The sequence below is a fragment of the Urocitellus parryii genome, chromosome 2, assembly GCF_045843805.1.
Source record: "Urocitellus parryii isolate mUroPar1 chromosome 2, mUroPar1.hap1, whole genome shotgun sequence".
NCBI lineage: Eukaryota > Metazoa > Chordata > Mammalia > Rodentia > Sciuridae > Urocitellus > Urocitellus parryii.
The window spans coordinates 106,475,751-106,500,062 of NC_135532.1; the positions used below are offsets into that span (position 1 = coordinate 106,475,751).

A 24,312-nucleotide genomic window follows, 5' to 3' on the forward strand; every position below is an offset into this window, starting at 1 on the left:
AATCCTTCCTGTTCGTGTCCGTGAGGTTGTAGTTGTGACGTAGCAATAGCTGAACAGAATCCCTTATTCCTATCATCACCTCTCCAAAGTCTATTTCCACACAGCTGCCAGGTGATCCTTTCAGTTAGAATTCATGTGTTACTTTTGCCCTTGTGATGGGCTGCAGTTGCCTTTCATTGCACTAAGAACAAAATCAAACATTTTACAAGAACCACCCCGAACTTCCTCTCCCCTGCTCATTTCCTCTCTGACTTTGTCTTCCATATTCCGTTTATCCACACTTTTTTCCTTGCTAGCCTTGAATGTTCCAGAAGAGCCTGGAAACTTCTGCCTGCAGACTTGCTTCACCGCTCACCTTTGCGCAGTCTTTGCTCAAAGGCAGGCTTCTGTGGGCAAGGAGCTATGCCTAGCACAGTGTAGGTGCTCATTAAATATTTGTTGAATAAATAAAGGTCAAAGATATATTGGTGACCACCAAGTATCTCCTGCAAGATTATAATCACCAAGATTTATTTAGTTCAAGATTTCCCAGCTACTCCAACAGTATTTCTTTCTTAGTATGATCTTTCTAGGTCTACCCCATTAGGCACAAAACAATTATTTTCAAAATGGAAAGTTTTTTTTTGCAGGTTTCCCCCACCCCATTTTGGTACTGGACCTTTTTTTGAAACAATGGGTACTTTACCCCTAAGCTACATCACCAGTCCTTTGTATTTTTTTATTCGGAGACAAGGTCTTGCTAAGGTTGCTGAGGCTGGCCTTGAATTTGCCCTCTTCCTGTCTCAGTCTCCTGGGTGGCTGGGATTACAGGTGTGAATGATCACATCTGATTTATTACATTTCTCTTGCATAAACCAAGAACTGATTTATACCCTATCCTTTGATGGTCTTGCCCCACTGAAAAACAAAATGCTAACTAACAAACACACATGATCAGAAAGGCTTTGCTCTTAATAATCGTGTCCTAGACTTCATTCTTTTTAATTAAACTGGTTTAACCAACTATATTTTAATCAAAAATATAGCTTGACCCATTTTTTTTTCTGTTAGGTACACATCTTTAAAAGGCATTCCTATGGCTTAGGACTGCTTCAACAATTGGCCAAACTTGTCAGTTTTGTCCTGGAAATTATTATCTTTTACCTGCTCTTGAAAAACTCAAGTGTCTCTTCTCAGAGAAGGTAAGAGAAGTCCTTCTGTGCCCTGAAGACGAAGGCAGAGTTTTACTGACTTCATGTCCACCTCTGGCAAGCTCATCACAGATGAAGTCCTGCAGGGAGAGGGCTGAACTGTAATGCCCAGTTTCGGATCCTTTTCTCCTGTGGTTGCTTATCTGCAGTGGCAAGCTTTGCATTGATTGCCTGGCCACCAGAGGCTCAGCCTGTGTTCTTCTTAGAGACTCGTTTGCTACCTACGTGTCTGCCATTCTGAATTGCCATATCTACTACTATTCCCATCTCTACTTTAATGCTCCAGTGAATTGCACTTGAGTTTTTTAAAAAACATTTTTTTTAGCTGTAGATAGACACAATACCTTTATTTTATCTATTTATTTTTATATGGTATTGAGGATTGAACCCATTGCCTTACACATGCTAGGCAAGTGCTCTACCACTGAGCTACAACCCGGCCCTACATTTGAGTTTTTGACCAATGTTTATGAATTGTGATGATGATTAATAAGCAATACTAACAAACAAAACACATATTGGATAAACAAAAAAAATGATGCTCAAATAAGGTGAAAATACATTCACTGGGATAAGTGCTGCCCCCATTAACTGGAAGATTATACAGGGAGAACTAATATTTTCCTTATCATATACGCAGAGATTTTTTAAAAATAAAAGAAGTTCTCTGAAAAATCTCAGTTGACAACACAATTTTAAAAGAGTGACATGACTGTGAACAAGATTGCTTTGTGGTTTTAGCTCTGAAACTTCCCACCTACCTGCAGATCCTGATATCTGCCCCAGCCTGATAAAATGTTGCTCTGGCCTCTGGCTGCTCTAAGTCATCCCTGGGAACTCTCTAGAGAGGCAGACCTCAGATGCCACCCACACTTTCTGAATCAGCATTTTAATAAGATCCTCAGGGATCCAAATGCACACTGAAGTTTTTGAAGCCCTGTTCTGAACGTCACTTTCCGGCTGAGATGGATACAGGAGGCCCACCTTACTCTCTACAGAAAGAACAGTAGCAGGCCTCGAAGGAAGGATTTAACACCCACTTAGCTGGAAATCCAGAGTGAATCAATAACATCCCTCCACTTCTAGCTGGTGTAGACTGTGGGGTGAGGGTGGGTGGCAGGGTGTAGGGCGTGGCTTTTGGTCCAAATTTCACTAGGAAATCCACGGACTTAGAAGACTCACGGCCGAGGTGGACAGAGCCAGGGTTGAGCCAGATTCTGATGCTGTTCTCGTCTTTGGATCTGGTGTCAATGACAAGGAGACAATTTGAAGTGCTGTGACGGATGCTGCTGCGTGGTCAAGGGGGCTTGACGGGAGCAGTTATTTTTTTCTTCTTTTGTTCGTGCAGCAGCTGTGACTCCCTAAAATGATATCCCAAATGTGTTGCATGCCAAGGATTTAGAACTTGATGATTCACAGGTTTTGTGAGTTGGTGCTTTTGTAGCCTGACAGTGGTCTCAGCAATGCATGTGCTTAAAGCCTGGGGGTTCAGAATTATTTATTATTTATTTATTTTTGGTTCCAGGGATTGAACTCAGGAGTGCTCAAACACTGAGCCACATCCTTGGCCCTTTTTATTTTTCATTTTGAGATAGAGTCTTGCTGAGTTGCTTACGGCTTCGATAAGTTGCTGAGGCTGGCTTTGAACTTGAGATCCTCCTGCCTCAGCCTCCCCAGCTGCTGGGACTATCGGCATGTGCTGTTGCACCCAACCTGAGGGTTTAGAATTAGAATAAAAATGCTAGCACAGTCCTTTTCACCTTGTAGTTACTTTTTAACTAATGTGATCCTCATTGCCCTAGAAAACATGACTACACCTCTTCTGGCCAGAGCTTAAGTTCCACCCTTTCTCTGTACTGTCCTCCCTAGTTTTGAAATGGTATACAGCCCATCCCAACTACTGGTTCCTCTAGGAAGACTCTGATGATTTTCTTCAACACTATGACATCTCTCCTTCTGGGAAGCTTCCTGGAATCCAGTGGTCCTCCATGTTGGTTGCACGTTGGAATCACCTCGGATGCTTTTAAAAAATCCTAAGGTTGACATCACACTCAAGACCAATTAAGTTGCAATCTCTGGGGCTGGGGCCCAGACATCAGTGTTTTTAAAGCTTCCAGGTGGGCCCAATGGAAACCAGGTTGGAGAACCAGTACCATGATACTTTTCCTATTAGGGCGCCTCTTAAGCCTAACTCTGCTATGAGTACAGAAGAGAAGAACATTTTAACTTTATTTCTATGCCCAGATTGGGAGCTCCTGAAGGCAGGGCAGTTTTCTCCCCTCTGTGTCCCCATGTCATCCAGCACCTGGCCCCCTGCACTTGCACAGTTTCTCCCTCAACCATCAACACCTGTGGGGACCTGGGCCACCCCATCAGGCAGGTGTGGGTGCTGCTGTTTTCACTGCCACCATCAACTCCATTTCTGTTTTCAGAATGAGGGGAAGAGGAAATTAGACATGGGTTAAGACCAGGGAAGCCAAAGCTCTGGTCTTTTAGGGCCTTTATTATTAATCAAAGGATTCTGTTAGTAAAAGTGTGCCTAATGGTATGGATGTCTACTGACTTCTTTTGGCACATCCAGGAACTCGTTACTGGAATTATCTATTGCTACATAATAAATTACCCCTAAATCTAGTGGCTTAAAACACAGCAGAGAATTTTTATTATCCCACACATTTTTTTTTTTGTGTGTGTGGATCAGGAATCCAGGGGTTGTTTAATGGGGTGGCTCTGGCTCAGCATCTCCCATGAAGTCTCAGTCAAGCTGTCACCTGAGACTGTCAACTTCTGAAGGCTGAGGATCCATGTCCATGGTGGCTCACCCACATGGCTGATGGGTTGGTGCTGGACATTGGTAAGAGGCCTCAATTCCCTATGGTCACATGAACTTCAGGTGGACATGGCTGCTTCAGTACCTTTACAACAGGATGACTGATTTCCCCCCAGAGTGAAGAACTAAGAGAGGTGAGAGAGAAATTGAAATGATTTGTAACTATGAACCATTATCTCCACAACACTCTGTTGGCTACCCAGGTTAATTTGGAAGGAGACAACACAAAGGACTTAATTTTTGATCTCTGCAGGAGCTGTCAATTTAAAGTTCCTGCTCAAGTCTCCACAGGACAGGCATGTGACACAGGTTGACCAACCAATAACTCTGCCCTGGGGTGAATATGACTGGTGGCAGAGGTAGGCATGTGATACAGGCTGGCCAATCATTTTATTCCTAGGATTTTACTAAAGCCATTGAGACAAGCTACGCTCATGGTTTGGGGGTTACTGGTTATAAGGATGAGGAAAGCCCAGGGGTGCTGATGGGTCTCTTTGCCATTGTACTGGGCCTGCTGAGAATGAGGTTAAGGTGGAGGGGAGCAGAGAGGGCAGAGAAAGGCAGCATTTTGATGACCTGGTTTGGGCCTTTAGCTGTACCAAAGCCAAATTCTGCACATGTTATGCTAGAGAAAACTTCTCTTCTTCAGCTAGATTGGTATGGCTTTCAGCAGTTTAGTACCAGTTTAGTACCAAGAAGAGTGTGGGGGAGGGAAGCAGCTCAAGACTTCATACCAGGGAGCAGAGAGAGCTCCGCTCAACAAAGACAGAATATATACCCCAAAGGCACACCCCCAGGGCCCACCTCCTCCAGCCACACCCTGTCTGCCTATAGTTACTACCCAGTTAATCCCCATCAGGATTAATTCATGGATTGGGTTAAGGCTATCACACCCAATGATTTCACCTCTGAAAGTTCTTACATTGTCTCATACATGTCCCAACCCTAACAGACACACTGTGCTAATTTATCTGGCAGCCTGGCATAGTTGGGGAAAACCGTGGTCCTTGTACTTCTACCGTTGGTTCAGATCTCCCTTCCACTATTTACCAACTATAAGACTGTAGGCCACAGATTTACCCTCTGTCCCCTGGGTCGATGTACATAAAGCCAGGCTTACCCCGTGATGTTTCTAGGGTAGCTGTGAGAATACCATGAGATCTTGTGTATGGAAAAGTGAGCCCATCTCAGAAGATCCACTAATAATTGCTTGTTTTTCCATTTTTTTCCATTTTTCCATTTTTTTTTTATCCCTGAAGAGAGAGTGTCAGGTACAATGGAACTCCACCTGGCCCAGGTTTAATTCGGTTCCGTTCTGTTCAATCAGTATGTCTTGATGCTTGCCATCTGCTGGTTGGAGAGTGGGCAAAGGGATTGCAGGGAGGGTAAATGGGTCATTTCTGCTGCCTGTCGACCAAGCATGGGCTTGTGAGTTTCACAGGAGGCTTTTGTATTGTGTAAGGCTGTATTATGTAATAGGGGCATTTGAGTCTTTTCCTTGCATTAGGCCCTCGCTCATGTGCTCTCCTGCTCTCCTCCCCCTGAGCAGCACCCAGTGGGGAGGTGGGAGTCTGGAGGAGGAGGCTCCTGTGTGGAGAAGCTGTCCTCTGCAGTACTGCAGTCAGATGGCCTGGGTACTCCTCTCCCTCCAGCTGGCTCATTGAAGCTCCTGTCTCCTCCCTGCTCATTGCTAAACTAATCAATCTGTATGATGAGGTGAGGGACTGGACCATCATGTCTCTGGATTAATGTACTTTCTGAATCCTATTATTGCTCCCTCTGTCCCATCTTTACTTACCCTGTTAATGATGCTGACATTGGCAATTCCTAACCTTGATTATCAGAGGTACATGGGAAGGGTTTAATAAATGTTTGTTGAACAGAATGAATGACAGGTTGATGGAAAATATTTGAGAGGCATGTGAACCTTCTATATTAAATAGGTAAACAACTTGTACCCCAGAACTGCCCCCGCACCTAGCCTAACAGCTGCCCAGCCATGAATAATGGATGCACTTGAACACTTCTTCATTAGTCCTACAAGTGCTTTAAGATCTTGCTTCAGGGCCATCTGTATGAGCATCAGTTGCCCTTGAACTATGCTACAGAGAAGGGTGGGAGACGGGGGTCATCACCATCAATGAATCAGGATGTAGTTTGGAAATGTGTTTTTATGAAACAAATCCCTGAATTATTTCCTCAGAGAACACACTTGGATTCATCAAATAATCTACTGGCTTCATTTGTTTTTGTGAAAATTGTTCTTCCAGGCTTTGTCTTTTGATTCTAGTCTGGTGGGGAAGGAGGGAGAAAAAGAGTAAGGTATTGGTTGTGAAGAGTTGGTGGCTTATGTGACTGTGAGGGCTGGTAAGAGGGAGACCTGTGGGGAGGCCCTCAGAAAGGAGGCTACACCTTGCTGGCATGAGCTGAAGACACTTGGTCCACAGATGGAATCTCTCCTTTCCTCCAGAAACCTCTGTTCTGTTCTTGAGGCCTTTCAACCCATGGAATCAGGAACACTCAGATTATCTAGCATAATCTTATTTAGTTAAAGTCAATTATTGATGAAAATTAATCTTATGTACAGAATATATCTTCACAGCAACAATGAGGTTAGTGTTGAATTAAATAGTGGACACCAACAAGTCGCCTAATTGACGCATAAAAATGCCCATGAGTGTCCATGCTTGTCCACTTGGCACCCATCCGGGTCTTCTTAAGTCAGCTGGTCTACAAATGGGGACAACGACAAAGTCTTACTTCCTCCAAATGCTGCAATTATCTTGCATACCACAGAAAACACATTAATCCTTTCCCTAGGAGAGAATGCACAATTCTTAACATCGTTTTTCCTTCTTCTACTTTGATTTTCTATAACTTGTTACTTATCACGTAAAGGTAACTATTATGAATATATCTTACATCAGACAATAATGTCCTAGAGAAAAGAAAAAAAAACTTTGTTGAATGTCTTTACAATATTTTTTAACAAAGTAAAAAAATATTCATAGTTATTAAAGTCCTCATTTCTGTCTATGGTCATGTTGTTGTAACTGGTATTTGCCAGTTACATTTGCCAGTTACAGTTACATATTAGAATTACCACCATAGTTCCTTTGCTCTCAGCAAGCATGTTAGCTAACTGTGGTTCTTGAGCTTGAAGCGTATCCTAAAACTTCATTCCTGAAGGGTCTGGGCTGTCAGACGTTTTCCCTGAATTGGATTGTGTAGTTCCTCATCGACTTTAATCACAGGACATGGTAGGTGCTGGGGGCAGGAAGAAAAAGTTTGACTAGTAGATTCCTAGGGTTAATACAAAGTGGTGCTAGAGTCATTTCTGTCTCTTGATTCCTGGACCTGTTCATCCTCGCTATGGGGGAAATATATTCGTTGCTGATTCAGAGCATCTGAAGCCAGCTAGAGGGTATTGCCTTAGCCCAGCAAGCTTTTGCCACCTAGCCAGCACTGAGTTGTTCTATCAAGGTAGCAACTTCAAGAGCTTGGTAAGATCAGTGAATTCCATGAGCACAGGCCACTCTACTTCATTTGCTGTGAAGTGAGTTTCTTGATAAGAAGCAATGCGGTGCAGGGCACCATGACGATGGATAGGCATTCTGTAAGTTCATGGATGGTAGTTCCAGCAGAAACATTGCTTGCCGGGAAGGCAAACCAATGTCCACGTATCCATTCTGGAAAGAACAGATGCTATCCTTTCCATTATGGAAGTGATCCAATGTCATCATCTGCAATCAGGTAGCTGGCTGATCACCTAGGTGAGTGGTGCCATATTGGTCTCTGCTGCTGGTAGATTGAACACTTAGCAGTGGTTGTGGCAAGGTTGGACTTGGTAAGTGAAAGTCCATGTTGCTAAGCCCATGCCTAACTTCCATGCCAGCCACCATGGCCACATGGTTCATGAGACCATTGAGCAGACCAGTGACTGGAGAAAGAGGCTGACTGGTGTGCCCACAGTGGGTCATTCTTTTGATTATTGGTGACACAAATATCTTCCTATTCTTTCACATTCAGGGAGGTCTACCCTCACACCCCCTTTTCAGACTGCCTTGTCTCCCATATTCCAGTCATGTTCTTCCTAACTCCTGACCATCCAGCCCAACCACTGGCAACAGCCCATGAATTAGGATACAGTCTTATTTTTGGCTTTTCTCCTTCCAGATAAAATTAACAACCAGGGACACTGCTCACTGTGAGGGGTTGCCTCATCTCTGCCCTTCAGAGATGTTCTGGAAAGGAACTGTGGTGCTGCAGTTTTCCACGGGAGCCTGCAAATCATGCAGAACCATCTGTATACAGGCCTGCCTCAGGCAACTGTTCATATGGTGTTCCCTGTGAGGCTTAGACACAGGTTGGGAGAGTGAAGGTGAAATAATAGCAGAGGGAATTTGGACTTTGGGGCCACATCCTCATATAAATTAGAATGTGTCTTCATGATCTGTCTGATCTTTTAGATAGCAATTCTGCTTAATAATGGAATGCTCCTGTGTGTACTCACCATCATGTCTTGTTGAGTTAGATAACACCCTTTTCATGATGGGCAGCTGAGGTCACCTAGCAACTTGGTGGTCTGTGGTTAAATGTCTCTACTAAGGCCCAGTACCAGCTATGAGCTATTTCTTGATAGAAGAGTAGTTATCTGCAAAGGATGGCTGAGAATTTTCTCTGAAATCTTAAGGGTCCATGCTGTGATTCACCTACAGGGACCTAGCAGAGACTCCAAACAGGATCTCTATCTACCATTTCCACCTCAAGCACCATCAGATCTACTGGATCATATGGTCCAAGTGTCAGAGAAGTTTGCACTGCATCTTGGATCTGTTCCAGAACCTTCTCTTGTCCTGGGTCCAACTGACACTAGCAGCTTTTCAGGTTATTTGGTGTATTCATTTCCCAAGGATATTGTAACCAAGTACTGTAAGCTGGGTGGCTTAAAACAATTGAAATTCATTCTCACAGTTCCAGAGATGTCTGAAATCAAGGCATCGGCTCCTTCTGGGGGCTTTGAGGGAAGACTATTCCACGCCCCTCTCCTAGTTTTTGTAGCAATCCTTGGCATCCCATGGCTTATAGCTGCATCACTGTCATGTGTCCTTCTGCCCTGCGGGTTCTCTCTCTCCTCCTAAGGATAGCTGTCCTTAGAGCTAAGGCTCACTGTAATCCAGCACGACTCATCTTAACTTGATCACGTCTGCAAAGACTCTGTTTCCAAATAAAGTCACATTCTTCTGTCCCATATGTTTTTGGGAGGACAAAATTCAACCCTGGAAAATGAGTTGAAGTTGCAAATGAGGAATACGATTCCTCTAAAATCCAAAGCCAGTGTGACTTGCTTGGTTGTAGACGAGGTCAGATGCAACAGCTAGTCCTTCATTTTAGAAGTGATATCTCAAGGTGCCCCACACCACGGGACCTGGCCACTTCCCTGAGGCTGAAGGTCTCTACATTTTTGTCAAATTTATTTCCAAAACTATGACAAGCAAGTGTCTACCCATTATGTCCGGAGTGATAACTACTTCTTGATCACTAGGAACCCATGTCATCAATGTAGTGAATCAGCAAGATGTCTGAGAGCAGGGAAAGGTGATCAAGGTCCCTGAGGACTAAGGGATGACTCAGGGCAGGGGAGTTGACAAACTGCTGAAGTAGGACAGTGAAGTTGTGTTGCTGGCTTTGCCAGCTGAAAGCAAACACGTCTGGTGGTTTTTCTAAAGGTATGAAGGAAAAAACCATCTACCACATCAATAGCTATATACCGGGTGCCGGGGAACATGATCATCTGCTCCAGGTGACTGTCACAGCCGGGGAGAGGTGGACAGGTGTGTAAGGCCACAGTGGAAGTCAACAGTTCTCTGTATCTTCTCCCCTCTCCATGCAAATGCCAAGTCGCCTTGGATTCACAGGAAGGGATTCGCCAGGGGCTGTTTCCCAGGCTCATACTCTATCCAATCCCTGAATTTAGCCCTTCTCAGTTCCCTGTCCCATGTCTTTTTTTCTTCTTGTCAGTAGTTCTCTGCAGGGTAGGAATCAAAACCACCTATAATGTCTTTGGAAGAAAAACATGCCTGTCTTCCTAGAAATTAGGATATAGCTCTCTTGCAGGGAGAGCATATCAAAATCTCTTGGCAGGAAAATGAGGAGGGCCGTATGACACTTGAAAAGCTCTTCAGTGAACCTGTGCTGCCATTTATCCTTCCAGATCAACATCTCCAGCCTGAACCTTTTACTCAAACATTTATCATCATCATCATCACTAACACCATCATCACCATCCTCATCACCATAATCACCATCATCATCATCATTATTATTTATGGTGCTGAAGAGTGAACCCAGGTCCTTCCACATTCGTGGCAAGAGCTCTAACACTGAGTTTCACTCCAGCCCCTCATTACACTTTAGATCATTCACTTGAGCAACACGTGGATACTTCCCTTCTGTTCTCTATAGGAATCCCAGGCTCAATGTGCTCAGAGTGGAGTTCATTGGCTTTTCCAGAAACCTGCTCCTCTCCTCAATCTTCTCAGTGGTTGAATTCCTCAAACAAACATCATCTGAGACTTAAATTTGGGGTTGTTCTGCTTCCCCTCTGGCCTCCTTACCTTCATATCCAATCAGTTATCAACTTGGTCGATTCTGAAGCTCAGCTCAGACCTGACCCTCTTTGTGCTCCCTAACCCTGCCTTAGCTGTGTCTCTCTTCCTCTCTCTCCTGAGCTAGAAGTAGCACCCTACTCTGTACTGCCTCTATCATTACTTGAATTGCACCATCTCTCCATAACCCATGAGATTATCTTCTCTGCATAAAATACCTCAATAGCTCCCCATTCTCACAGTCCAGTCTCCTTTGTTTATTCTACATTTCCAGCTCTGCCTCTTATCCTCCCATTTCCCAGCCTCAAACACACAAGCAATCCATATGGTAACCATGCAAGATAACTTGTAGCCCCCTCCCTCCTGTCCCTCCCATGTTCTTCCCTTCCACTGGGCCGCCTTGTAGCATGCTAGTGACCCAGCCCCATCTCCTGCCCCCTGGGCCAGCACCACTCAGGTCTGCCTGGGAAAACCCTTTCATCTTGCAAGACCTTATTCAAATTTAGCCTCTTCATTGGACCATTGACCAGGCTCCTCTCCCCCATCTTGGAGTCACTCTCAGAATGGACCATGTTTTCTTATATGGCTCCTCCTTACTGAGATAGAATTCAACAATAGTACCTATGTTAATTTATTTACTTATATTTTTTCGTATCTTTAAATTTATTTGAATAAACAGGCAATCATGTTTAGAGTTTCATTATAAAGATTAACGAGAATGCAGACAGACCCAAAGGCTCTCTGGATCCGGTCTTCCTAATCCTGCCTGTTTTTGGTTATCAGTCTACTATCATTCTAGACTGTTCTTCACTAATCATATATCTTGGAAATATTTCCATCTGAGTGCATGCATACAGACTCACCTCTATACAGGGTAATTGCTACAGAGTGTTTCCTGATTTGAGCATAGTTAACTCCTTGGCTATTGCTGGATATTTTTTCCTCTAATATTTGACCATAAAAATACTGCCGCAATGAATATCACTTTGTATACTTCCTTATGCATAAATGCCAAGTATTTATTTCTGCAAATAGATAGCACACAGTGGCAATATAATATATAATATATAATTCTCCATAGTTTTTGCACAATTTCAAATTTGGGAGCCTTTTTTCCTTTTCTCAAGCATTAGTAGGAGTTCTTTGTATTTTCTGAAGAATAATTCTTAGTCTAATACACATACACGTACAAAAAGTATATGCATGTGTTTTTCTCCCAGTTTATTTCTTGTGTTAAAATTTGTTTTGTTGTTGGGCTGAGGTCGTGGCTCAGTGGTAGAACACTTGCCTCACATGTGTGAGGCACTGGTTCGATTCTCAGCACTGCATATAAATAAGTGAATAAAATAAAAGTCCATCAACAACTAAAAAATATTTTAAAATATTTGTTTTGTTGTGTCTTTTATCATAAGAAATTTCATATTTTTAAGCAGTCTAATTTATCATCCTTTGCTTCTGTTTGTCCTTGTAGCCTGCCAAGCTTCTTTGCATATTTTAAATTATTCACTTATTTTTTGATATCCTATAGTTTTGTTTTTTATTGTTTAGCTATTTAAATTGCTTGGAAATTGGCATTAACATATCCAGAAGACATCATCTTATTTTCTTTTTCCAAATTAAAAGCATAATTATAAATTATAGTTAATTTATCCCAAATTTGAACAGAAATACCATTTTTTAAAAATATTTTTTTTAGTTGTAGTTGGACACAATGTCTTTATTTATTTTTATGTGGTGCTGAGGATCAAACCCAGTGCCTCACACATGCACGGCGGGCACTCTACCACTGAGTTATAGCCCCAGCCCCAGAAATGCCACTTTTTATGAACCAAATTTCTAAATGTATTCATGGTTCTTTTTCTATACCTAGTGTTAGATTTTCTTGATCTATTGCTTTTTTCTGGGATAATACCATTCCATTTTAGTCACTATTGCTTTATCATATGCTTTGATGTCTAATAAGATATTCTTTTTTTAAAGTTGACTTCAACTAGATATTTGATAGTGGAATTGAGTCACAGTTGATGAATTTCAAGACCTTTTACAGAGTTTGCATTCATGCACCTTAAATGATGTTATTAAGGAAAATCAGAAGCTATTGAGCTTCTTTGTATTCTCAAGGCCTCAAAAAAACTTGTGATGAAAATTATCAACCTCTCTGGCTTATGCTCCATCTTCCCCTGTAACTCAGTTCTTGGAAGGAGTTATTTTGCAGGAATCACTATTTAATTTGGTTTTGAAGAAATAATGTATGTACAGTGTACACAGCTCAAAAGGGACAAAAGTGAAAGGTCACATCCCCTCCCAGTTGTTAAGGTGGGACCATTCTACTGCTTCTTCTTTAGCCTGCCAGGATGGAGGCACAGAACACACTCTGTTCTGCACCGTGTTGTTCTTATTTAACAACTGATCTTGCAAATCATTCCATATCAGCTCATATGATGCAGCTGGGCCAGGATGTACTTAACCAGGATGGCAATTTAATTGTTTTAATTACTATTTCCATAGGTATAATTTCTCACATATCTAGCATAAAAGTTCTGCATATAAAATTGTTGGCTTAAAGGGTATTTAAATTTTCAACTTTGATTTATATTGTTAAAATTGCTAAGAAGTTTCTAGAAACTCCATGATGAATCAAGACCCTGATGGCCTTTGCTCCCAGATTTCAGTCTTGCTCAGATAATGCCCAAGTATCACGGGGAACACCATAGAGGATTTAGCTGGGAACTTGCCAGTGAGTGGAACTCTTGTGTGTGTGTTTGGATGTGTGTGTGTGTGTGTGTGTGTGTGTGTGTGTGCGCACGCGCACATAAGCACACCCCTGAATATGCCTGTAATGCACATGGCAAGAAGTTCAAGTCAGATAATTAATTAGTCCTGTTTAAAGCTCTAATAATATTAGTGGTTTGAATAAAGCTCCTTTGCCTTTATTATTCATTAGAAACTGGCAGTAAATAATAGGTTTGAATTTCACAGTCCTGAGACTGTGGATCAAAGTACAGAGCATTGCTTGAGATCACAAATGGTTATCTTTCATAACAGGAGCATGACAGGGATTTGGTTCTATGAATTGCTGAGTGGAACACCAGCCTCTCCAGGGTCTAGGACAGAGAGGAAGGCGGCTGGTAACCACCTCCTGAGACTGGAACACCATCTTCCGCACTGGGTGGGGCACCATCAGAGGCAGGGCATTGCCTCTGCTGGGCTCAGCCTGTGCCCACTCCTAGCAGTGATTCATGTCTTTCAATTGGAAAGAGACTTGTTTCTTCATAGGAGGGGCTTTGTCTGGGAAGCAGAGGCCTGATTTGTTTTCCCTCTTTGAGCTGGTTTTAGACTGGGCACCCTCCTCTCCATTCCTCAACGTGTCTGTCCCACCTCTCCACTTGCATCCTCACCAATGTTTGACTTTTCTGGGGGAATCATCTCTTTCCTTGTTGTGTCTTTCTGCACTGGAAGCAAAGCAAACACTAAGCCCTCTTCACTTCTTTCAAGTGATGGGGGCAGAAATAAGATAAGCCCTTACCTCTTTCTTTCCTCCCTTCTTTAGCATCTCTTACCCCCATTTTTGTAGCTCTTCTTACATTCTGGTTGTCCCCTGGGGGAAAAGAAGAAGCCCTGCCATTCTGCTCGACACAGTGTTGCTTCTCTGGGACATAATCCCAGCCCAACACTGCTTTCTTTATTCCTTCAGTGGCTTCTTCCAGCCCCTCTGACTATCATACGCCGGGGGACCCTTGCATCTCCTTTAGGTTCGCTTTCAGAACCTGCTTTACCTAGCACTCTGGGTACAAAAGAGAAGCTTAGAACTGCCAATTAACCTGGACAGAAAAGGTGCTTTTAAATAAAGAATGAAGCTGGGTGTGGTGGCACATGTCTACAATTGCATCGGCTCAGGAGGTTGAGGCAAAAGGATCATGATTTCAAAGTCAGCCTCAGCAACTTAGCAAGGCCCTGAACAACTTAGTGAGACCCTGTCTCAAAATAAAAAATAAAAAGGGTTGGAGGTATAGCTCAATGGTTAAGCGCTCCTGGGTTCAATCCCCAGTATTGGAAGGCACCAAGATCTCCCCTGCCCCATTTTGAGGAATCTTATGTCTTCAAAGGCACAGGTCATGTGGCTGAATTAAAAGCCATTGTGGGGGCCGGGGTTGTGGCTCAGTGGTAGAGCCTAGTATGTGTGAGGCATTGGGTTCAATCCCTGGTACCATATAAAAAGGAAACAAAATAAAGATATTGTGTCAATCTACAAATCTATCTATCTATCTATCTATCTATCTATCTATCTATCTATCTATCTAACATAAAGCTATTGTGTTGGTCTCCAGAACACAGGCCATCAGCCATGCCTTGTAAGGGATGCGGGGAGGTTGGGTCCTGGTGCCTTACAAGGTCCTGGAAAATTAAAAACCAAAAATAACATTAGGCAACACAGTGGTCATTTACAATAAAAATTTATTAGGATGAAGTCAAATTAGAAAACTCCATGCTGCCCCACTTGCCCTATTTACCTGGAATGACAAGAATATACTTAGTGGAGTATAAATCAATTTGTGCCTCAGATTCTACTATTTGGAAAGCCAAAAAAAAATTATTTAAAAAATTAAAAAATTCATGTTCATAGTGGTGTACCCGACACCAGCACGGGTAACGTTTAAGGCTTAGCCAACGGTCAGCAAAGCATACATTAGTTATAAGCTTTGAGCCTGAGGAAGACGTCACTCCCGCCCTCCCCCAAAAGCAGACCCATCACATAGCCAGGACACCTGAGTCGGGAGCCTGCTCTTTGGAGTCTAGTATTGACATCTGTATTTCAAGAGAAAAACGAGCTTTGAGGTATCTTATGGCTTCAAAGGCATAGGTCATGCAGCTGAATTAAAAGCTATTGTGTTGGTCTCTGGAACACGGGCCATCAGCCATGCCTCGTAAGGGGGGTCCTGGTACCTTGTCCTGATCCTTGGTATGATCCGCATGTCATCAGCCTGCTGTCATCAGTTGCTGCCCCCAGGTTGCTCACAGCTGTGAACTTGAGGGCAGGTTAGGGCTCCTGCACAGCTTCCTGCCCAGTGGAGAGCAACCCTATCACCCAGCATACAGAGGGGACCCGCTGCAGAGCCAAGAAGTGGTTCAAATACAATCGAGGAATGAAGGCCTGTTCTGCAGGTGAAGCATGAGTATTTGAAGAGAGATCAGCCTGGGAAGGGGTCTTACCATGCTGGAAACTCACCCTGCATTTGGCATCACCACCCCCAGCAGTAAGCCACCAGCTTCAAAAGGATGTCAAGAAGAATAGTCGGTCCCCAACGCCATGTGGGTTCTTTAAGGCCACCAACAGTGGGTGTTGAACACATATGACCCCGGGGTCATTTAGAACAAGTGGGCGTCAAGTCCTAAAAATACAAAACTTACCACTTAATGAACAACTGGACATTCCCTTTGGCTTAGGCACAAAGTGTTTACTTTCAGAAGCTCTTTTTCTTATTTTTAAATTCTTCCCCATGAAGGAAATAACATTGGAAATCCAAGTGCACGTCCCAGACAGCTGCCTATGGAGCAGCGGCACCCTACAGACCCAGCACCCCTATCTCACCACCCTGACCCAGCAGGACTCCCACCTCCCTGCCCCCATCCCACCCAACCCAGGAATAAACATGGCTGTGTCACAGAACTAAGTTCAGATGCATCATACAGAGGGCTGATAAGACTTCTCAGTTTTGGAGGTGCCAGAAGATACTCCTGGCAAGGTTTTGATTCTCTCAAATTTATGCTCTTCATGTGTTTTGTAGCTTCTGCCTTCTCTGTCTGGCTCCTTTTCCTTAGTCAGCCCAGCCTTACTAGTGATTATATCTGTGCTCCTCATGTCATTAATTCATTTGGGATTGGCCTGGAGTCTGCTCAAGCTTGAGTTCATAGCCTCCCAGGCCGAGGTCTCCCTCATAAATGTTTTCCTTGCTTGGTGTCTGGGGCGAAGCTTTCTGGTCCAGGCCTGGCCTTGCAGGGGGACGGCAGGATGAGGGGCTTTGCTCTTGGTAATTCATGGCCAGTTCGTCCTGGTTCACAATGCATTCTGCATCGTCCTCCTTGAGCTCTTCCTGGTTTTGGAAAGACAATGAGAGAGACAGGTCACTTTACGAGGAAGGCAGAAACCAGTCCACAAGTGTAGGACCATAGATGCTTACTTTCCCTTTTCCGAACTGCCCTGGCTTGCCAAAGCAGGTTTCTGCCATGGGTGTGGCTCAGCATTTCCCTGAATCAGCATTGAAAACTTGGCTGTAAACATAGCCCAAGCCCAAGCAGAGAGTTGTTAGACAACCCACGCCAATTAAGCACCACCTTGGTGCTCAAGGGAGTGAAAATGGAATTCAGACTTTCCTCATTGGTACCCAGTGACATTGGGAGGAATTGGGAGTTAGCACAAGCTAACCTGTTACCTCAGAGTAGGAAAGGAGTCTCATGTTGGTTTTTAAATGCTCCTGACTATCCTGAAGTTCTCAAAACACAAGTTCGGTTATACTTTTACCTTCAAAGGTTCTCCGCTCTGCAGGGTTTTGGGGATGAGGGTCACAAGACTAGATATGATAGGAAGTCACCACTGTGGAATGTCACAAGCTAACAATAATCTTCTTCATACAGAGATTCCCATGTAACAGCAGAGTTTCTGCTTCTATTGGGTTCTGGAAGGCCACACTAAATTACTTGTAGAGTGAATGATGGTTAGAACCCCTGACCTAGCCCAGGGGTTCCCAGTTTGAACTGGCACCAGGTAGAGAGATCATTGGGCTCCCAGCTCCAAGTTTCTGAGATGGTGCCTGAGAATGTTCATTTAGCAAGTTCTAAGTTATGCTGAGGCTGCTGGTCTGGAACATCTTGCAGATGTAGTTTTCTGTATTTATAAGGGGTGGCCAGCTGGACAACCTCTAAGGGTACTTCCAACTCGAAGGCTCTGCTCTGACACTCTGATTTGCTGGTAATGATTCTAATTGCTTCTCAGCAATTTTTTTATTCCACTCCCTTGAGCTATAAAGCACGGGCCTAATAATCAAAAGCTCAGAACGCAGCAGTTTGCGAGGACACATTACCTCTTTTACATTTTCCAAGTTCATTTTATGGTTAAAAATATTGGTAACAATAAAAAATTGCATTTTTTTAAAAGAAGAATAAGCCAACATCAGCAACAACTGAAAAGAGAAGAGAAATGCTTTTTGGAGCAGTGAATTTAAAAAATGTTGCCTGCTCAAGCCGGAGAGGAACAGCTGAGGTTTCTGGGCTCATCAGTATTCACGAAGCTTGTCCACGAGAATCATTACTCACCCCATAGGCCTGGGGACTGGTGAGCAGCCTGGAAATCGGACCGCACCATTCAGGTAAGGTTGTGGTCAGTGGAGGGCCAGAGTGGGTTAAAACTGGTTTCAGGTATCTGAGAGGCCTGTTAAGGAACACTGGTCAAAAGGGAGTTAGGGTTTCGTTTCTCACGCAGCACAAACCTCTGCATGCCACCAAGGAGACATTTATGTTCACCTTTAAATCTCCTACGCCCTCATTCAGGAAGCAATTTGGCCTGCAAAAATTGCTGTTTATAATCTTTGCTCCGCACACTTTTCCAGCTCTCCTGATAGCCTTTCATCATGGAGAAATGGTAAATGGTCCACGCTGGGTTGGAGTGAGGTGCAAATATTCCTCTTCCCTCCCCCACTCCATGTCTCATCTGCTTAGAGGAATAATTCTTAAGAATTACCTTAAACAATAGCATGAAAGATGGTGTTTTCTTAAAACCGCATGCACAGGGCTTAAACCACCAGTCATTTTCACAAAGAAGCGAGAGGTATTTCATAAAATGTTCAGTTATTTCAGAGCTGGGTAGTGAACACAGATTGTTTTCCAAGGTACTTTATTTTCACCATTTCAACACAGTCACTTTATCCTCCGTACATCAATGCGTTTCTATACAAAATTATGTAAATAAGCCGGTGCCAGGTTTATCCTATTGTCTAGCACCTGTCTTTCTCATCTCTTCATCCTAAAATGCTCAAACCAGTTAAAAGAAAAACCTGCTCATCTGAAGCCACTGTGTTTCCCTCCAATCTATCAATAATGAAATCCCCAGAGGCTGCCTCAGGTTGCCTTATTATTATTTTTTTCGTTCAAAGAAAAGTAGTGGAATTATTTCACCATTCCATCAGAAATGACTTTTAAGCTTTATATTATTTCCTCTACTGGAGAATATTTCACCTCATCAACTTTCCAAAAAGCTGTAATAAAAAGGAAAAGGGAAAAATGGAAAGCGGTTCACATTGGCTGGCTTGTGAAGATCCGCTTCACCCCAGGCGCTCAGGGTGCGAGCATATCTTGGAGATGACTACAGGAGATGACTCTACAGGAGTCTGTCCATAGCTGTAGGGAGCCACTTTGTCATCCCTGTGATGCCCTGAGCACGTGGGCACCGAGGGAGGATGCAGCCCAGAGGGGACCTGGAATCCGGTTGCCTCTGGTTACCAATCATTCGGCACCACGGCAGCAGCGAGACAGGGGACACCTATGCACACAGCCTGGTTGCAAGAAGAGCACAATGACCGCATAGATGACTCAGAGAGTTTGCAGATCCGACCAAAATGGAAAATTTGATTCCTGCTTTCAGACAGGCATCTGTTGAGCCCAGATAGGACCAAGGAAAGAAAATTAAAGTTCAGAGACTGACATTTGCTCTAACATCTTGGAACTACACCTACAAATCTTAAAAGCCCATGATGATCTTCCATTAATTTTCATTAGAGTGTTATTTCCTTCATTTTATGGATGAAGGAATGGAGGCCTAGAGGTGTTATGATTTAAAATAATCCAAAGACGCCCTTTGCTACTTTGAATCCACCTTCATCACCCAGAGAGGAAGATAATTTATTTATCAGGACAGAATCGTGTGGCCAGCTAGGTTCTCTACAGAGCCAAGCTTACAAGGCTCAGCCTGCTGGTGATCTGCAGCCCCTCACAGGCTGGGACACGTGAGGATGCGCCATCTTGTTAGGGTTTACAGGGGGCCCAGGTCAATGAAAATGTCTTTTAGGAAGGTGAGGAAGACAAGATATATGTACAACTGAAGTTCCGGCCAACTTTATTTCTAGATGGAAAAGTGTCAGCCAGTAAGCAACATTTTTAGAGATGTCATTTGAAAAAAAGTAAGAGGCTTGTTAAAGCTGTAAGAGTTTGAGAGAGGCCTGGGCAACTTCCACTGAGCTTCTCAGTATACTGAAAAAATCAAAATGCCAAAAGTTAGGATACTGTTACATAAGCAAAATGCAAATAGAGCACTGCGTAATGAACATTTTTCTTCTTTTAATCCTGAAGAGGTATCTCTTAAATTAGATTTAATGCTATTGGAGCTATCACTGAAAGGCTCTGGGATTTTGACTTAGAAGACCTGGACATAAATGCCAACTCTCCCATTTTACTGACCAAAGGAACTGTGGCCTATTTTTTTTTTCCTGCTCAGCCTTTTTTTTTTTTTTAAATGAATATTAACTGAAATAACATATGAAGAAGTAGTTTTAAAATTTGATATACTATTAAAATGCTCTATTTACAAAAAAAAATGTTTTTCTCAGGCTGGGGTTGCGGCTCAGTGATAGAGTGCTTGCCTAGCATGTGTGAGGCTCTGGGTTTGATTCTCAGCACCATATACAAATAAATGAATAAAATAAAGGTCTGTCAACAACCGAAAAAATATTTAAAATTTTGATTTTTCTGAGCAATGCTTTCTGGAGAAACTACTGTCCCTTTCATTGTTCAAATAATGGGAGGAACTTGATACTGAGGGTAGAGATTCCAGCTCGGCACTCTGGGCATTTGGGGGTAGCATTGGGATTCACAGGCCATTAAGTGGGTGGAAAATTTAAGCTGGTCCTGCACTCAAAACAGCTATCTTGGTTAAATATAGTTGTTGGGGGTGGAGGGAGGGCAGCATGAAGTGGTTGGCAAGGAGAAGAGGGCAGAATTTGTTGGTGCTAGACTCCCCCCAGGGAGCACGGTGCCATTTTGACAGTTCTAGTCCATCAATAGCTATGGGTGGGCGGGATGAGGCATGGCCTTTGTGGACACAGAGGGATGTACACGGGACCAGACACAGCCACAGAGGAGGAGGTGGGGCAGGTCCACACTTACTAGCATCTAGCTTGGCCCAGTGCTTGGTGCTTGATGGACGGCTGTTGAATTTTTGATAAAGGAAAATATTCAGAGGTGGGATGAGAGATGGAAGCTGATTCTGAGCAACTTCTAGAGCAGGACAAAAAATGGGCAGATGATAGCCACGAAATGAGATTTCCCTGAGGATTAAAGATGAAGAAGGGTCAAATCAAATTTGGACAACTTAGGCCCATGTTATAGACAAAGGAGACCCCAAAAGGGTGGTAGCATAAAATAAGGTGCCTGAAAATTACCTTTGTGTTTCATTTACTCATTTATTCCGTTATCACTCACCTGCTCTTGTTTTTATTTTATATGTCCAACGAGCAAGGGAGAGACAAGGCACCCACAAGGAAAGTATCCATTCTATTATGAGATGGAAAACTTCCTTGTCTCCAGCCTGTGGCCTCCTCCAGAGCAGAGGTATCCACTTCCCCTGGACACAGAGCTTGGCACATTTTAGATGCTCAAAACAGTCGTTGAATTAACAAGGACAAGAAGATCAGAGAGGGCAGATAAATTACTCAGTGGAACCCAGCCAATTAATTTATGGCAGAGGCGGGCCTAAAACTAGAGACTCGTGCATCATGTCTAGTTGTCACCCTCCTGTCACAGAGACACTGAGTAACTGTAAAATCAGGGAATCAGTGACTTTCCAGGTTCTTCATTGTTAAGCAGTGTGGACAGTGGCTGTATCTCCAGGGTTACCTGAATTATTTAAAAGTCAGAAAAATCTTTTGATCTACAGAAAAAACCTCAACTGCAGTTTTTTACAAAATGTATTATTTTTCTCATCAGTTTCTAGTATAAGTTTGGGGAGGGAGGTTCCCCCATTGGGTATTTCTGGTATGGTTAGTTTTTGCTTCTCTAATAAGCTAGAAATACATCGAGACAAAACGTTAAGCTCTTGGGGGAAAAACAGTGACTTTTCTCATCTTTAAAGGGCATAAGGTTGGACATGGCAGTTTGGTTCAGGACAAGTAAAAGCTGCAACTCTAGTCAGGATCTAACGTGCGTGAAATAGGAAAGACAATCAGCAAATGAATGAGAAGCTCTGAGAAGGTCCAGAGCTAAATTTAGCGCTTAACTGCATGAACATCCGAAATACCCGATAACGCTAATTTCTCTCTCTCTTTTGTTTGTTCTGGTTTTGGTTATTTTAAATCATCATGTTTTATTCATTGTAAGTGGCTAAAACCAACCACGGGTGCCCAGCTTGCTCAGGTTTCTGCTTCGTATTAAGTAGTTTTGCCTGGGTTGCAGAGAGGCAAAAACCCCAAGCCAAGATCCATCTCTATAAATGGACTGTGCCCCCATCCCCAATCCATGTGTTGAATGAAACTCTGGGCATCCCCTCCCTGCCCCATGATGTGAGGTTGTTTGGAGGTGGGGCCTGTGGGAGGAAATTGGAATTTGAGGAGGTCATGAGTGTGGGGCCCTCATGATGGGATTAGTGCCCTTATAATGCTGGAGAGCTTGCTCTTTCCACCTCAAACACCCTGTGCGGGGACACAGGGTGAAGGCTGCCATTGGTGAGCCAGGAAGAGAACCACCCACCATGGAAACCCAACCATGCTGGGCACCCTCTTCTTGGATTTCCAGGCTCTGCATCAGTGTCCAATGTTGAGTCCCCTCGACTGTGGATTCTGCTATAACGGCCAAGATGACTCAGGCATCCCTTCTCTCTGGGCCTCTTCAAAAGTCTGGTTTGAGAGCCCTGGTGAGCTACGTTCAGTCTTGTCTTTCCCTCAATCTGCCTCATGGTGAAGATCGTCTGGGCTGATCATCTTGGATGGGATCATGTAGGAAGTACAGATCTGAGACCTGACCTGGAGATTCAGATTCAGAGATCTAGAATGTGGCCTGGGACTCTTTTTTATCAAGCACCCCAGGTGACCCATGATCTGTTGGGAGCATAGTGATCTCTCTTTGGAGAACTGCCTCCACGGGGCACTCCAACTTTCAATGGAAAAATATGAGGATATGGTTCTTGACATCCATAAGGCCATAACTTTTAGGGTGAAGATGGGTATAAAAAAATCCCAACTCATTTATTTCTGAACCCAGGCCCATGTAATGGCCTTTGCCAATTGTTCCATTTTGCCTGAGGGATGGGACAGATATTTGGCTGGAGAAGATGAATCCCCTGGTGTTCCAGCTGGGAGTGGATTAATGGCACATCACGGCTCAGTTTGTGGAAGAAAACTGTACCTTTTGGGAGCACTGCGTGTGTCTGTAGGTGTAGGTAAGTGATTTTCATGTAAGGGAGAATGATTCTCAAAGTACAGATGCACAAAGAAGGCAGGCACTTTTTCTCTGTGTAGGGTTTTCAGGATTACTCTCCATTCTGCATTCTCATTTATAAAGCATGTTCACTTGCCTTGTTTTCCTCTCACACCCAAGGTGAGTACTATAGTTCCATTTCACAGATGCATACATGTGTAAACAGAGTCTCTTCTCACCCCTCTTCCTTCCATTTCCAGACTGCTTTTTAGCTTCCAGGGCCAGCTTGCTACCAGAGATGGTCAGGGATGGATGCCAGGTGGGTGGAAAGGGTAAGTGCATCCTGGGGTGGGTGCCAATCTGGCTCTTCAGGCCTGAATGCTTCTGCAGAATAACTAGGTCCCACTTGCCCTTAACTTGCTGACTCCCTTTCCCACCATATTGTTATTTACAGCGCACCCAGGAGCAGAGCTGGCAGAGGATACCTCCAAATTGTACATACCCCATTGCTCTTTTTCCAACATGCAAATCACACTCCTTCTGTTTGGTTCTCAGGAAATGTGGCCTAACGAATCACGTTCCTCCTTGTCTCTTTGGAAGATTGTCTGATTCTGCAATTGTACATTCACTGTCTTGCCTTGTTGGTCAAGTGTGTGACCAGCCATTCTTTGGCTGGTGTTGGGGTTCATGTGGGAGGGAAGTTTTTAAGAGTCCAACCAGAAGCCTTCTTCTGGAAGCTCTTTCACCCCTCTCTTCTCATTCCACTGGCTCAAGGAAGGAATCCCAGCTCGGCTCTGTGTGCTTGCACCATGGCAGGCTGTGGGAGTATTGTATCTGATTTTTTCTCTCTTCGTGTGATCTTAGCAGCCATTACACTGCCGTGGAATGCTCTCTTTCCTCAATGGAGATTGCAAATAGTGAAATTCTAATTGCCTTTAAAATAATTTTATTAGGAGGTATACTTTTATAAAGAGTCACTTATTTATCCAATTGGTATAGTCAGTGATACAGTTGATGTAGGAAAGGCTTGAGTCATTCCATGTATTTGTCCGTTTTCAAGATCCTGATTTATTCCCCTTCATTCTCTGAAGATGACTAATTCTTTGTTCGAATATCACTTTCAAGTAATGGATTTCAATGTGTTTGATGGCAGTCATCACTGGTGATGCTCAAATTGACTCATCTTTGGTCAGTGAGAGTATTTTCAAATCGGCTCCCGAGTCCTCCTGACATGACACCAGTGTTTTTGATAACTTCCTCATCACATGTGGAAGTGTCTGATTCTGCA

At 43.5% G+C, this 24,312-nt stretch overlaps 1 protein-coding gene across 1 annotated transcript in view; it reads right to left on the reverse strand.

The window, feature by feature from the left end:
- Positions 1 to 16,286: 16,286 nt before the first annotated feature.
- Positions 16,287 to 24,312, reverse strand: part of Slc9a9 (solute carrier family 9 member A9) — a 538,630-nt gene continuing 530,604 nt past the window's right edge. Inside the window, exons 16-17 of the mRNA XM_077793762.1 lie at positions 17,942 to 18,045; positions 16,287 to 16,728 (exon numbers count right to left, since the gene is read on the reverse strand). Of these exons, the coding sequence (XP_077649888.1) occupies positions 16,493 to 16,728; positions 17,942 to 18,045 (340 nt within the window). The 3' untranslated portion in view covers positions 16,287 to 16,492. The remainder of the gene's footprint in view (positions 16,729 to 17,941; positions 18,046 to 24,312) is intronic.